Source organism: Buteo buteo, chromosome 29 (genome assembly GCF_964188355.1).
Source record: "Buteo buteo chromosome 29, bButBut1.hap1.1, whole genome shotgun sequence".
Classification (NCBI taxonomy): domain Eukaryota; kingdom Metazoa; phylum Chordata; class Aves; order Accipitriformes; family Accipitridae; genus Buteo; species Buteo buteo.
The window spans coordinates 486082-500017 of NC_134199.1; the positions used below are offsets into that span (position 1 = coordinate 486082).

Below are 13936 nucleotides of genomic sequence, written 5' to 3' on the forward strand. Positions count from 1 at the left end.
GGCGCGCCCTGGCTCCAGCCCCGCCCCGTCTCACCTGGTTGCCGGGGAGACCGCAGCCCCGCCCCTCTCCCTCTCGCGATTGGCGCGCGCGAGGGGTGAGGGATGGGAGCTGGCTCCAATCAGAGCGCGAGGTAGGGAAGAGGCGGGGACACGCCGCGCGGGGGGGATCGGCAAACCAATGAAAGCGCGGAAAAGCTGAGCGACACATCCGAGGGTCCAATCAGAACACTCTCCCGGCCCCGGGGACCGCCCGCCCGCTGAGGGCTTCCCCGGCAACGCCCCGCCCCCGCGGTCATGGCAACCACGGCCACGGCAACCGCGGCCCGCCTCTTCCCGGGAGGGCGGCAACAGTCGCCAATCAGCAGCCCGCCGCCATGAGTGGCGGTAGGCCGCGACCAATCAACAGCCGCCGCTGACCCCCGTCGGCCCTGCCTCGTTGAGCGGCAGGCTACCGGACCAATGGGAGCGCGGGCGGCCCGCCGGTCGGATTGCCAATCAGCGCGGGGGGGCGGGGCTTCGCCGGGCCGCTGCTTTGTGGTGAGTGGGGACGGGGAGCGCGGAACCGGGACGGGCCTGACCGGGCCCCGCCGGGGCTGAACGGGCCCCACCGGGGATGACCGGGCCTGAACGGGCCCTGCCGGGGCTCAAGGGGCCCCACCGGGGATGACTGGGCCTGAACGGGCCCTGCCGGGGCTCAAGGGCCCCCACCGGGGTTGAAGGGGCCTGAACGGGCCCTGCCGGGGATGAAAGAGCCTCACCGGGGATGAACGGGCCCCACCGGGGCTGAACGGGCCCCGCCGGGCCAGCCCTGCTGCCTCCCGGCCGGGCCAGACCCTCTCGGCAGGCCAGCCCCGGCTGAGCCCCCCCCCCCCCCGCCACTGCCACCAGCCCCTCCTTGTCCCCCCGCAGGCCGGCACACCCCCGCGGGACGCCATGGAGTTCCCCGAGCACAGCCGGCAGCTGCTGCGGGGACTGCGAGAGCAACGGGCCCAGGGTTTCCTCTGCGACTGCACCGTGCTGGTGGGCAGCGCCCCGTTCCCGGCTCACCGCGCCGTCCTGGCCGCCTGCAGCGCCTTCTTCCACATGTGCTACGCCGAGCGGTTGGACAAAGGCGACTTGGTTTGCCTGAACAGCGAGATCGTCACGCCGCCCGCCTTCGGGCTGCTCCTGGAGTTCATGTACGAGGGGCGGCTGGCGCTGGCCGCCACGCCGCTGGAGGACGTGCTGGCGGCCGCCAGCTACCTGCACATGAACGATGTCGTCAAGCTCTGCAAGAAGAAGCTGCAGGCGCGGGTGCCAGCCGAGGCCGACAGCACCAAAAGGGAGGAGGACGCCCCCGGCAGCCCCCCGCTGCCGCCCGCCGCCCCCCAGCAGCGCCCACCCAGCCCCGGGGTGCCCCTCCTGGCCCTCCCCGGCCCGGCCCCGCAGGCTGGCGGTGGCGAGGAGCAGGGCGCTCCCCCTCCCGAGCCGCCGGTGTCCCGCGTGGACGTGGCTGACACCACGCAGCCCGGCATGGAGGGCGACTGGCCCCGCGCAGCCCCCCCGGAGGTCCCCCTCCCCAGTCCCAGCAGCTCGACGGAGGCCGCCCCCCGCGCTGCCTTCCCCGGGGGCGAGCTGCCTGCTCCGGGGGGGCTCTGCGCCGGGCCCTGGGCACCTGCCGCTCCCGGGGGGCTGCTGCCCGCTGCCGTCAAGGTCGAGGCCATCGTCATCTCCGATGAGGAGCCCGAGGCGGGCACCCGCCGCCCTGCCAGCCTCTTCCCTGGGCCGTCCCGCGCCCCACGGCCCGCAGCCTTTGGGGAGACGTCGGGAGAACCGCTGCCCTTCGGGCTGCCGGCTCTGCGGGAGCCGCTGTTCCTGCCGCCGCTGGAGGGGCGCGGGGGCTTCGGGCTTTTCGCCGAAGAGGCGCCGACCTGCCCCACCTGCGGGAAAACCTTCTCCTGCTCTTACACCCTGCGCCGCCATGCCACCGTGCACACGCGGGAGCGTCCCTACGAGTGCCGTCACTGCCTGCGCAGCTACACCCAGTCCGGGGACCTCTACCGCCACATCCGCAAGGCCCACAGCCACGGGCCGACCACCCGCGGCAGCGGCGGCGGCGGCGGCGGAGCCCACGCCGATCACGATCGCGATTGCGACAACCCGCCCTAAACGGGGACGGGGCGGCGGAGCCGGCGGGCGGCGGGACCCGGGGGAGCGCCGGGGGGGCGGGGTCTGAGCCCTGGGGGCGGAGCCCTGCGGCGGCGGGGCGGGGCGGAGCGGGTGTACGGCGGTCACGTGGGGGAATAAAGCGCCGTTGGAAAGGGGCAGCGGGTGATCCCTGGAGGGGGCGGGGCCTGAGGTCCCGCCCACGCGGCGGCCCCATTGGCTTTCGCGCGGTCCAATGGTCGGACGCCGCGGCCGGTTTATCTGCCTGGGCAGGGCGCATGTTCGCGGTAGCGCCCCCTGGCGGACGGGAGGAGCTCGGGCAGCGTCGCCGCCGCCGTCCCCCCCCCAGTCCGGTCGTCCCCCCCAGTCTGAACGGGGCCGAATCCCAGTTCAGCCCAGTCTGGGCCCCAGCCCAACCCAGTCCCAGTCCCAGCGGGGCCCAGGCACCCACTTGGTCCCGTCCCAGTCCTATCCTAATCCCTCCCTGCCCTGCCCCAGTCTCTCTCAGGTCTATCCCAGTCCCTCCCCATCTCATCCCAGTCTCTCCCGCTTCCTCACGCTCCCTCCCAGTACTTCCCCATCTCGTCCCAGTCTCTTCCACTCCCTCCTAGTCCCATCCCAGTCCCTCACATTCCCTCTCAGTTTTGTCCCAGTCCCTCACACTCTCTCCCACTCCCTCCTAGTCCCATCCCAGTCCCTCACATTCCCTCAGTTTTGTCCCAGTCCCTCACACTCTCTCCCACTCCCTCCCCATCTATCTTCTCCCAGTCCCATCCCAGTCTATTCCACTCCCTCCCAGTCTCTCACACTTTCTCCCAGTTTTGTCCCAGTCCCAGCCCAGTCTCTCACACTCCCTCCCACTCTGTCCCAGGCCCTCACACTCCCTCCCCATCTCATCCCAGTCCCATCCCAGTCTCTCCCAGTCCTGCGCACCAAGGTTTAAAGCACTTTAATCACAAAAATAGAGCTCTGTGCGGTGGCACCTATAAAAATGGGGTCGGGGGGGGGTCGGGGGTCCGGGGCAGGCGCCCCGCGCCCGGGTCAGGAGCAGGTGGGGGGGGCCCCCGGACGGGGGGCGCAGACGGGAGCCCCCCCAAAGAAGGCGGGTTCGGTGAGGGGGTGGAGGAGGAGGAGGAAGAGCAGGACCCCCAGCAGGTAACAGGGGAGCAAGGCCCGACGTCGGGGGTGTTCCAGTGCCGCCCCCACCGCCGGGAACCCCATCGAGTTGCAGAAGGAGTGACACAGCACCGGGCCTGCCAGGTGGCCTGCAGGACGGACGGACAGACAGACAGAGGGTGGGCGGACGGAGGGGCTGACCCCCCCCCTGCCCCCCACCCCCCCACCCAGCCCTGCCCACGCCCCACCTGTCCTGAGGAAGATGAAGGCCGTGTAGGCGCCGAAGACGGCTGTGTAGGAGAACTGGAAAGCTGCGGGGAGGGGTTTGGGGTGGTCGGGGGGGGGGGCCAGGCACCCCCATACTCCGCCCCCCCCAGGAACCCTGTATCCCCCTCAGGGCACCCCACACTGCCCCGGGCATCCCACACCCCCCCCCCCAGACACCCCATATGTCCCTTAAGCACCCTGTGCCCCCCCCCAGGCACCCTACACACCCCCTCCCCCACCCCACATCCCCCTTCGGGCACCCCACCCTGTGCCAGGCACTCCATATCCCACCCCCCAGCACCCTAAGGACCCGCCTGGGAACCCCATAGGCCCCCCCCCAGGAATCCTGTATCCCCCTCAGGGCACCCCACACTGCCCCAGACACCCCAAATCCCCCCCCCCAGACACCCCAAATGCCCCTTAAACACCCTACACTGCACCACCACCCACCTTGGGTACCCCACACTCCTTTGGGCCCCCACTCAGGCACCCCAACCTGCCCCAAGCACTCCATATTTGCCCCCCCACCAGCACCCCAAGGTCCCCCCCGGGCACCCCATAGCCCACCCCCCCTGCCGCAGCGGTACCTGCCGACATGAAGATGCTACCGACGGAGCCCTGCCGGAACCGGAGCTGCTCGATGACGTGGTGGAAATGGGCTGGTGGGGGGGGGGAAGAAAGGGGCCGTGAGGGTCAGTTTGGGGGTTCTGGGGTGGGAGGGTGTCCCTGGGGGGGGGCTGCACTTACCCACGCCGAAGAAGAGGGGGCAGGCGAGGACGGCGGGGCCGGGGCCGGTGCAGGGCACCAGCATGGGCAGCATGCAGGCGCGGAAAACCAGCTCCTCCGTCAGCGGAGCCACCACCTGGTTCCGCAGCCAGCGCACGTCGCCCAGGCACAGCGCCCAGAAACGGGGGTCTGCGGGAGAAGGACGTGCCCCAAAACCCACCGCTGCTGACCCCAAAGCCCGCTGCCCGCTTTGGGGTCCCCTGACCCAGCAGGTGCCCCCCCCCCCCAAAACCCAACTCGGCCACCCCCAAGGTCACCACACCTCACGAATCCCCTCAGGTCCCCAACCACCCCCATGTCCCCTTTCCCAACCCCCCGCTGCCCCCCCAAAGCCCCCACCCTGTTATCCACCACCCTGCTTGGGACCCCCTACCCACCGCCCCCCAGCCCCTGACCCCCCCCCCTCCCTGAGTCGTGTCCCTGCTCCTTACCAAAAGCCACCCTGACACCATCGAGCCAGCGCCAGGGACAGTCCATGGAGAGCTGGATGAGGGGCCCCAGGAAGAGGATCTGGGGGAGAGGGGGGGGTCAGGGGGGGCCGGGGGACTGTGCCCCCCCCCCCCCCAGCCCCACACCTACCATGGTGAGCAGCAGCGGCAGGAGCGTGGCCGGCACCAGCCCCTCCAGGCGCAGCCCCAGCAGCGCCGGCAGCGAGGTGTCCGGCTGCGGAGAGGAAAGGGGGGTCAGCACCGTTTGGGGCAGGGGTGTGTTGTCCCTGTGTGTCGTCCCCCCCCAATCACACCCCCCCCCCCAACCTCACCTTGACACCCGTCAGCTCCTTCCAGAGCCAGACAAAGGCTGGGGAGAGCCCCGAGACCACCAGGACACTGGTGAAACGCCGCTTGATGACGGACGGGTGGTCCCTGTGGCAGAGGGGGTCAGCACAGGGTGGGGGGGCTGCCCCAACAGCACCCCCCACCCCACAGACACTAAGGAGCTCCCCTGAGACCCCACAACCCCCTTACATACTCTATAAACCCCCCAATACCCTGAAGACGCTCTCCCAGGTACCCTCAATGCACCCCAGACCCCTCCCAGGTATCCTATAAACCCTCCAGACCCCCCCAGGTACCCTATAGACCTCCCAGACCCCCAGCCATCCCCCAGGTACATTATAGACCCCCCAGACTCCCTCACATATCCCACAGACCCTGCCAGGATGCCCATATTTCACTCAGGTACCCTATAGCCTCCCAGACCCCCCCAGGTAACCTACAGACCACCCAGACACCCCCCCCCCCCAGTGCCCCCAGACCTCCCCCAGGTACCTTACAGACCCCCCAGACCTCCCCCGAGTACCTCACAGACCCCCCCAGACCCCCCGAGCAGCCCCAGACCTCCCCCAAGTACTTTACAGACCCCCCTCCCGAGACCCCACAGACCCCCCCTTAGCACCCCCAGACCTTCTCCAGGTACCCTATAGACCCCCCCAGACACCCCGAGCACTCCCAGACCTCCCCCAGGTACCTTATAGACCCCCCCAGAGACCCTCCAGACCCCCCTAGGACCCCCAGACCTCCCCCAGGTACCTTATAGACCCCCCCAGAGACCCTCCAGACCCCCCTAGGACCCCCAGACCTCCTCCAGGCACCTTATAGACCCCCCCAGACAACCCACAGACCCCCCAAGCACTCCCAGACCTCCCCCAGGTACCTTATAGACCCCCCCAGAGACCCTCCAGACCCCCCTAGGACACCCAGACCTCCTCCAGGTTCCTTATAGACCCCCCCAGACAACCCACAGACCCCCCAAGCACTCCCAGACCTCCCCCAGGTACCTTATAGACCCCCCCAGAGACCCTCCAGACCCCCCTAGGACACCCAGACCTCCTCCAGGTTCCTTATAGACCCCCCCAGACAACCCACAGACCCCCCAAGCACTCCCAGACCTCCCCCAGGTACCTTATAGACGCCCCCAGACCCCCCTAGGACCCCTAGACCTCCTCCAGGTACCTTATAGACCCCCCAAGACAACCCACAGACCCCCCAAGCACTCCCAGACTTCCCCCAGGTACCTTATAGACCCCCCCAGACCCCCCTAGGACCCCCAGACCTCCCCCAGGTACCTTATAGACCCCCCCAGACCCCCCTAGGACCCCCAGACCTCCCCCAGGTACCTTATAGACCCCCCCAGACCCCCCTAGGACCCCCAAACCTCCTCCAGGTACCTTATAGACCCCCCCCAGACCCTCCCAAGAAGTGCCCCCCCCCCAGACCCCCGGCCCGGCTCGGCCCGTACCGCGGCAGGGGGCTGCCCCAGACGTAGAGGCTGCCCACGTAGGAGCAGGCCAGGCTGAGGCAGGCCAGCACGGCGGCCCAGCACGGCCCGGGCCCGGCAGCGGCGGCGGGGGCCGGGCCCGATCCCGGGGCCGCTCCCGAGGCCGCTCCCGGGGCCGGCCCGGCGCGACCCGCGGCCCAGGACGAGCCGCCCGCGGCCTCCGACACCGCCATGGCGCCGCGGGGCGGGGCCAGGGGCGGGGCCGGGCGCCGCGGGGCGGGGATAAGGGCGGGGCCGGGCGCCGCGGGGCGGGGATAAGGGCGGGGCCGGGCGCCGCGGGGCGGGGATAAGGGCGGGGCCGGGCGCCGCGGGGCGGGGCTAGGGGGCCGGCGGGGCGGGGCGAGGCGCTGCGGGGCGCCAAGGTTGGGGGGGGGAGGGAGCGGGGCGTGTCAAGGGGCGGGGAGAGGCGTTGCGGGGCGGGGCCGGGAGCGGGGAGGGGCGGGGAGATGGAAATTGGGTGGGAAACCGGGATGGGGGAACTGGGGGGTGGCTGGGGGAACTGGGACCGCTGGGAGAACTAGGAATGATTGGGGGAACTGGGAACGACGGGGGGAACTGGGACCGATTGGGAGAACTGGGAACGACTGGGAGAACTGGGAACAATTGGGGGAACTGGGAACGGTGGGAGAACTAGGAACAACTGGGAGAACTAGGAATGATTGGGGGAACTGGGACTGACGGGGAGAACTGGGAACGACTGGGGGAACTGGGAACGACTGGGGGAACTGGGAACAATTGGGGGAACTGGGAACGACTGGGGGAACTGGGAACAATTGGGGGAACTGGGAACGGTGGGAGAACTAGGAACAACTGGGAGAACTAGGAATGATTGGGGGAACTGGGACTGACGGGGAGAACTGGGAACGACTGGGGGAACTGGGAACGACTGGGGGAACTGGGAACAATTGGGGGAACTGGGAACGACTGGGGGAACTGGGAACAATTGGGGGAACTGGGAACGGTGGGAGAACTGGGAACAACTGGGAGAACTAGGAATGATTGGGGGAACTGGGAACGACTGGGAGAACTGGGAACAATTGGGGGAACTGGGAATGGTGGGAGAACTAGGAACAACTGGGAGAACTAGGAATGATTGGGGGAACTGGGAACGACTGGGAGAACTGGGAACAATTGGGGGAACTGGGAATGGTGGGAGAACTAGGAACAACTGGGAGAACTAGGAATGACTGGGGGAACTGGGACTGACTGGGAGAACTGGGAACGACTGCGGGAACTGGGAATGACTGGGGGAACTGGGACTGCCGGCGAGAACTGGGAATGACTGGGGAAACTGGGACCAATTGGGAGAACTGGGAACAACTGGGAGAACTAGGAATGATTGGGGGAACTGGGAACGACTGGGAGAACTGGGACCAGTGGGAGAACTGGGAACGGTGGGAAAACTAGGAACAACTGGGGGAACTGGGACTGACTGGGAGAACTGGCACTGACTGGGGGAACTGGGAAGAACTGGGGGAACTGGGACCAGTGGGAGAACTAGGAACAACTGGGAGAACTAGGAGTGATTGGGAGAACTGGGACCGACTGGGAGAACTGGGAACAACTGGGAGAACTGGGAACAACTGGGAGAACTAGGAATGATTGGGGCAACTGGGACTGACTGGGGGAACTGGGCTGGGGGTACTAATCCTGGGGGGCTGCCAGGACCAGCTGGGACCAAGTGAACTGGGTGAACTGGGTCAGCACAGGGATATGGGGGGGGGGGGCTCCATCCCCGTCCCTCAGCCTGTCCACTCGGCCAGGCCGGCCACCTCCCGCTGCCACGCCTGCGGGATGGGGATGGGGGTCAATGGGGGGGGGGCCACCCCTGGGGACCCCCCCCAGTGACAGCCCACCTGCCCCTCCCTGCTCTGGGGACACACCTCCTCCTCCTCCTCCTCTTCCTCCGCCCGCCGACCCCTCCGCACACGGGGACCCTGTGGGGACCCTGGTGGGGGGGCAAAGGGGGTGTAAAGGGACGGAGGGGGGGTGGATTCCCCCCACCGCCCCCCCCCGGCTCGTCCCTCACCCCGCCGGGTGTCCCCGGGGGTCTCGCAGGAGGCGCAGGGCAGCTGACGCCGGTGGGTGACTTCGGCCAAGCTCCGCCGGACGGCCGCCGCCAGCGCCGGGGTGTCCTCGACCTGCGGGGACACGAGGAAGGGGTCACCCCCCCCCCCCACACACACCCCCCTCCTCCGGGGTCCGTCCCCCCCCCCCCCACCTGCATGGCGCGCAGGCAGGCCCGCCGAAAACGGGCGCTGGTGCTGCCGGTCACCACGGCCGTCACCGCGTCCAGCACGACGGGCAAGGACCGTGCCAGCCGCTCCTGACCCTGCGGGACGGGATGGGAGGGGGGGGATCAGAGGGTGTTGGTGACACCCCCCCCCCCCCACCACCCACCCCCCCACACCACCGGCACCCACCTCGTGCCAGCGGCACAGCTCCTCCAGGACGGGGTGGACGAGGGTCCGGAGGCCGGTGGCCAGCGCCGGGCGGCTGCTCAGCAGCGTCTGGTCCAGGTGGGCCAGCAGTAGCCGGCGAGCGGCTGGGGAGGGCGGCCATCACGCTGGGAGGGGGGGGACACAGGCGGGGACACCCCCAACCCCCCCCCCCCCTTCCAACGCACCGGCATCGTAAACCTGGAAGGGATCCTCGTGGCGGAGGAAGAGGAAGAGCAGGAGGGTCTGGGGGTGACGGTCCCCCCCCGGGACGCCGGTTCCGTGCCGCACGGTGTAGGCGGCATCGGGGGTCACCAGCTCTGCGGGGACAAGATGGGGTGCTGGGGGGGGGGTACTCCTGCTGGTGGGACCCCCCCCCCCCCCCGCCACGCACCTTCCTTGCCCTCCGGCCAGTCACAGGGGGCCGCGGTGAAGCCGAATCGCTCCCAGTCGGCCAGCCAGGAGGGATCCTGGAAAAACCGGGGTGGGGGTGGCGTGGCCGGTAGCCCCACCGGGTCGTAGAGGAACAAGTGGCCACGGTCAAGGAGAATGGCCTGGCCCAATGCGTGGCCCCCCCCCCCAAACCCCGACCCCCCCCCCCCCAACACCCCCACCGGGACCCCAGGATATGGTGGCGGCGGCGAGGCGGGTGGGCAGGTTGGGGGTGGGACGGCGGCAGGGGCAGAATGCGGCCACGGGGACGATGCTCAGTTCCCCCCCCAGGCCCGCCGCGGCAGCCGGGGGGGGGACACGTAGACGGATGGGTGTCCCCAGCGTGGGATGGATCCTGCTGCAGGGGGGGGCAACCCCAGGGTCTGACGGCCTGGAGTTCCCAGGGAGGGGGGAGATGGGGGAGGTGGGTGCTGTGTCCAGCCACCCCCCCCCGGGACACCCAGAACCTCAAGGACAGCGGGGACACGCCGCCCCCCCCCGGCATCACGTCCCTGTCCTTGTCCCCATCCCACTGACCCCCCCCCCCGCACCACATCCCTGTCCCTGTCCCACTGACCCCCCCCAGGCACCCCGTCCTGTCTTGCAGACCCCCCCCCAGCACCCCTGTCCTGCTGACACCCCCCCCCCCCCCAGGAACCACATCCCTGTCCTGCTGACCCCCCCCAGGCACCCTGTCCCTGTCCCACTGACCCCCCCCACGCACCCCATCCCTGTCCCCATCCCGCTGACCTTGGGCCCCCCCAAAACCTGTCCCCATCCCTGTCCCACGGACTCTGGCTCACCCAGTCCCCGTCCCACCGACCCCAGCCCCCCCGCGCCCCCCCCCCCCGCATCCCGATGACCCCAAGCCCCCCCCCCCTTTCCTCAAGCCCCCCCATCCCGTACGGTGCAAAGTGCCGGCTCTGGACCCGCAGCCGCGCTCCTGCCAGCGCCCAGGCGTTCTCCCGCCTGCGGGACCCAGGGAAGGGGCTGGCACCAGGCTGGGACCCCCCCCCCCCCCGGGCTGGGGACCCCCCCCCCACCGCGTCCCCTGGGGGGGGGGGTGTCCCCAGGGTGGTAGTGGGGGTGTCTCCGGGGGCTCACCCGTAGGTGTGCGAGGCCACGGTGCCGTTCACGCTGACGCAGAAGTGAAATTCCACCTGGGGGGAGGTGGGGGGTCGATGTGGGGACCCCCCCCCCCCAAACCCACCCATGGGTGCACCCTGGTGTGTCGTGTCCCCCCCCCGGGGATGGTACCTCGGGGTGCACCACGCTCGTCTTATGGAGAAACCTCCGCAGGGCGACACAGGCGGGAGACAGCGTGCCGGGGGGGGGGCTGAGCTGGGTGGGGGGGAGAACAGAGAGGGCTGGGCTGGGGGGGCACCCCAATGCACCCCACAAACTGGACACCCCCCCCCCGGGTGGCCAGACCCGGGGGGGAGGGTGTCCTGCTTGTTCACACCGATTTGGGGGACCCAGCCCCACCAAGGCACTGGGACCAGTTTGGGGACCCCTTGGCCCTGGTGTGGGTTTTGGGGTGCTGCCCACCCCCCCCCCCCCCCACCGGTGACCCCATTCTGCTGTGTGTGTCATGTGTCCCCCCCCCCAAAAACCAGGCCGTCCCGGCTATATTTATCCACCCGCCCTACTTGCGGCAGGAGCGGGTGCTCCCGGGGGGCCCCCGGCCCCGATTCTGCCCCCCCCCAAGGTCACCCTGGGGCGTGGGGAAGGAGGGCGTTTGTTGGGGGGGGGGGGGTGTGTGCCCCCCCCCAGCCTCACCTGGAAAGCCAAATGCAGCCGGGCTCGGCGCAGGATCCGGCCGCAGCACGGGGCGGGGGCGCTGGGGACCCCCGGTAGCTCCAGCACCCCCCATGCGGCTGCAAGGAGGGTTGGGGGGCGGTTTGGTGGGGGGGTGCACAGTGAGGACCCCCACCCCGAGTTGGGGGGGGGGGGGTCGTCTCCTACCTCCCCGCAGGTCTTTGGCCTCGACGCCGCGGCTCAGCTCCCCGCCGGCCGCCACTGCGGGGACAAGGGGGGTGTCGGGGGTCCCCTCAACCAGACCCCCCCCCCGCCCGCACTGTCTCCCCCCCCCATGCCCCCCCCCACGCACCGGTGATGGTGCAGCGGGGCCGGCCCGTGTCCCCCCCGTCCCCCTCGGCTGCCAGGGTCACCAGCAGGGACCCCCCCCTCGGCTCACGGCTCTCGGGGGGCCGCAGGCCCAGGAGGAGCCGCTCCAGCACCTGCGGGCACCGGCGGCCATGGAGGGGACCCCCCCCATCCTCCCCAGGGACCCCCCAAGACCCCTCCCCAGCCTTCCTAGGGACCCCCAAAGCCCCCAAGACCCCCCCCATCCTCCTGAGTGACCCCTGAGCCCCCCTAGAGACCCCTCAACTCCCCCCAATCCTCTCTGGGACCCTTGACCACCCCAGAGACCCCCACCCGAGACCCCCCAAAAGACCCCCCGTCATCCCTCCTAGGGACCCCTGACCACCCCAGAGACCCCCCGAGCCCCCCCCCCAGTCCTCTCTGGGACCCTTGACCTCCCCCTGACCCCCCCAAGACCTCCCCCTCCTCCCTCCTAGAGACCCCTGACCCCCCCCAAGACCCTCCCTCATCCCTCCTAGGGACCCCGACCGTCCCCAGAGACCCTCCCTCACCCCCCCCAATCCTCTCAGACCACCCAAGACCCCTCCTCATCCCTCCTAGGGACCCCTGACCCCCCCCAAGACCCCCCTAAGCCCCCCCCCAGTCCTCTCTGGGCCCCTTGACCCACCCCTGACTCCCCCCTCATCCTCCCTAGAGACCCCTGACCCCCTCCAAGACCCCCCCCCGGGGACCCCCGACCCCCCCCATCCTCGCTTGCCCCCCCCCCCGCACCGCTCGCACGGCCTCGTCCGCCATGTCGCGCCCCCCCCCCTTTTCCCGCGAGCGCCCCCTGGCGGCGCGGAGGAAGAGGGGGGGCTCCAGCGACCCCCCTCGGGGGCGGGGCGGGTCGCCATGGCAACGGGCGCAAAGGGCGGGGGGGGAGGGGGCAGCGCGACCGACCTCCCCCAGGCGGGGCCATCGGGCGCCGTCGTCATGGCAACCGCCCCCCCCCCGCGCGCGCGGCGGAGGCGCCGGCCTGGGTTACCATGGCGACTGCCTCCTCCAACCCCCTCCCTCTTCCAGGTGACCCCGCCCCCCCGGTGCCGCTCTGGCCCCGCCCCCCCGCCCCGCCCCTCCCGGCCGCGCCGTCCGCGGGTGTGATGAGCTGCCGCGGCCTCAGCCCGCTCCGCCACCGCAGCGCGCAGGTAGGACCGGGCCGGGGCGGCGGGGGGGGGGGGCACACACATACACACAAACACCGGGAGAGGAGCCCCCCCCCACCTCCGACCCGACCCCCGATCCCTCACCGGCTCCGCATCTTCCCTCCCCCCCGGGCCCCGCATCCCCCCGGCCCCGCATCTCCCCCCCCCCCCCGGCCCCACATCCCTCCCCGGTCCCCATCGTCGTGTCCCCCCCCCGCTTCGTTTCCCGCACCCCCCCCCCCCTCCCCCGGCACTGCGGCAGCCGCTCCGCTCCCCGCAGCGCCGGGCAGAGCCCCCCCCCCCCCTCGCTTTGTCCCGGGGTCCCGCCAGCGCTGCAGGGCCCCCCCCAAAAAAAACCAACCCCAAACCCCACGCGTGTTGGTGTCCTGCGCCCCGCACACGCGTGCCCAGCCCCCCCCCTCCCCAGGGCCCCGGCACGGGGGGGGGGGCGCGGGGGGGGGCGGCCGCTGATCCCCGCACTAAGAGCATTAGCTGCCGGCCGGAGCCGGCGCGGGGTGGGGGGGGGGGTGGGGGGAAAAGGTGGGGGGGGGACGGGACACGGGGACACGGGGACACCCCCCTGGGACGGGAGAATGGGGGGGGGGGTCTTGAGGAGTCCCTGGGGGGGGTCCGGGGTGGCCGGAGAGGATTGGGGGGGGGGTCTTGAGGGGGGTCAGGGGTCGCTAGAGAGGAGGGGGGGTTCTGGGGGGGGGTTGGGGGTCGTTAGGAGGGATGGGGGGGTCTTGGGGGGGAGTCAGGGGTGGGGGGGGTTGTTGGGGGGGTCAGGGGTCGGTAGGAAGCGGGAGGGGGTTTTTAGGGGGGTTGGGGGTCACTAGGAAGGATGGGAGGGTCTTGGGGGGGTCCGTGGGGGGGTCAGGGGTCACTAGGAAGGATCCGGGGGGGGGTCTCTGGGTGCTCAGGGGTCCCTAGGGAGGAGGGGGGGGTCCCTCTGTGGGTGCCCTGTGCCCCCTCCTCAGGGCTGGGGTCCCTCTCCTGGATCGGGGGGGGGGTCCCCCACAGTTTCGGGGAGGGGGGGAACGACAGGTCCCTGGGGAGATGAGATTGGGGGTACCCCCCCCCACACTCTCCTGCACCTGCCCTACACCGTCCCCCCTCCATGTGCGACCCCCCCCAAGTGACAAGACCCCCCCTCCCCTTTCCAGTGACAGGACCCCCCTCCCCTCGGTG

General features: G+C 70.8%; 3 protein-coding genes across 3 annotated transcripts; 1 reads left to right on the forward strand and 2 right to left on the reverse strand.

Moving 5' to 3' along the window:
- Positions 1-510: 510 nt before the first annotated feature.
- On the forward strand, positions 511-2555 carry ZBTB3 (zinc finger and BTB domain containing 3). Its single transcript, XM_075059354.1, has 2 exons — positions 511-537; positions 910-2555. The coding sequence occupies exon 2, from the start codon at positions 934-936 to the stop codon at positions 2146-2148; it is 1215 nt and encodes a 404-aa protein (XP_074915455.1). The 5' UTR covers positions 511-537; positions 910-933; the 3' UTR covers positions 2149-2555.
- Positions 2556-3078: 523 nt separating this feature from the next.
- RCE1 (Ras converting CAAX endopeptidase 1) lies at positions 3079-6809 on the reverse strand. The gene is made up of 8 exons (XM_075059355.1): positions 6553-6809; positions 5075-5177; positions 4894-4977; positions 4746-4824; positions 4276-4443; positions 4116-4187; positions 3510-3572; positions 3079-3410 (listed from the first exon to the last, which is right to left on the reverse strand). Exons 1-8 carry the CDS (start codon positions 6762-6764, stop codon positions 3187-3189), a joined length of 1005 nt encoding a protein of 334 aa, XP_074915456.1. The 5' UTR covers positions 6765-6809; the 3' UTR covers positions 3079-3186.
- Positions 6810-7579: 770 nt separating this feature from the next.
- Positions 7580-12362, reverse strand: TOP6BL (TOP6B like initiator of meiotic double strand breaks). The gene is made up of 14 exons (XM_075059271.1): positions 12339-12362; positions 11427-11538; positions 11241-11338; positions 10719-10802; positions 10566-10621; positions 10368-10430; positions 9636-9852; positions 9424-9583; positions 9218-9349; positions 9015-9136; positions 8813-8923; positions 8621-8732; positions 8475-8539; positions 7580-8378 (listed from the first exon to the last, which is right to left on the reverse strand). The coding sequence occupies exons 1-14, from the start codon at positions 12360-12362 to the stop codon at positions 8334-8336; spliced, it is 1401 nt and encodes a 466-aa protein (XP_074915372.1). The 3' UTR covers positions 7580-8333.
- Between the last annotated feature and the right edge of the window lie 1574 nt (positions 12363-13936).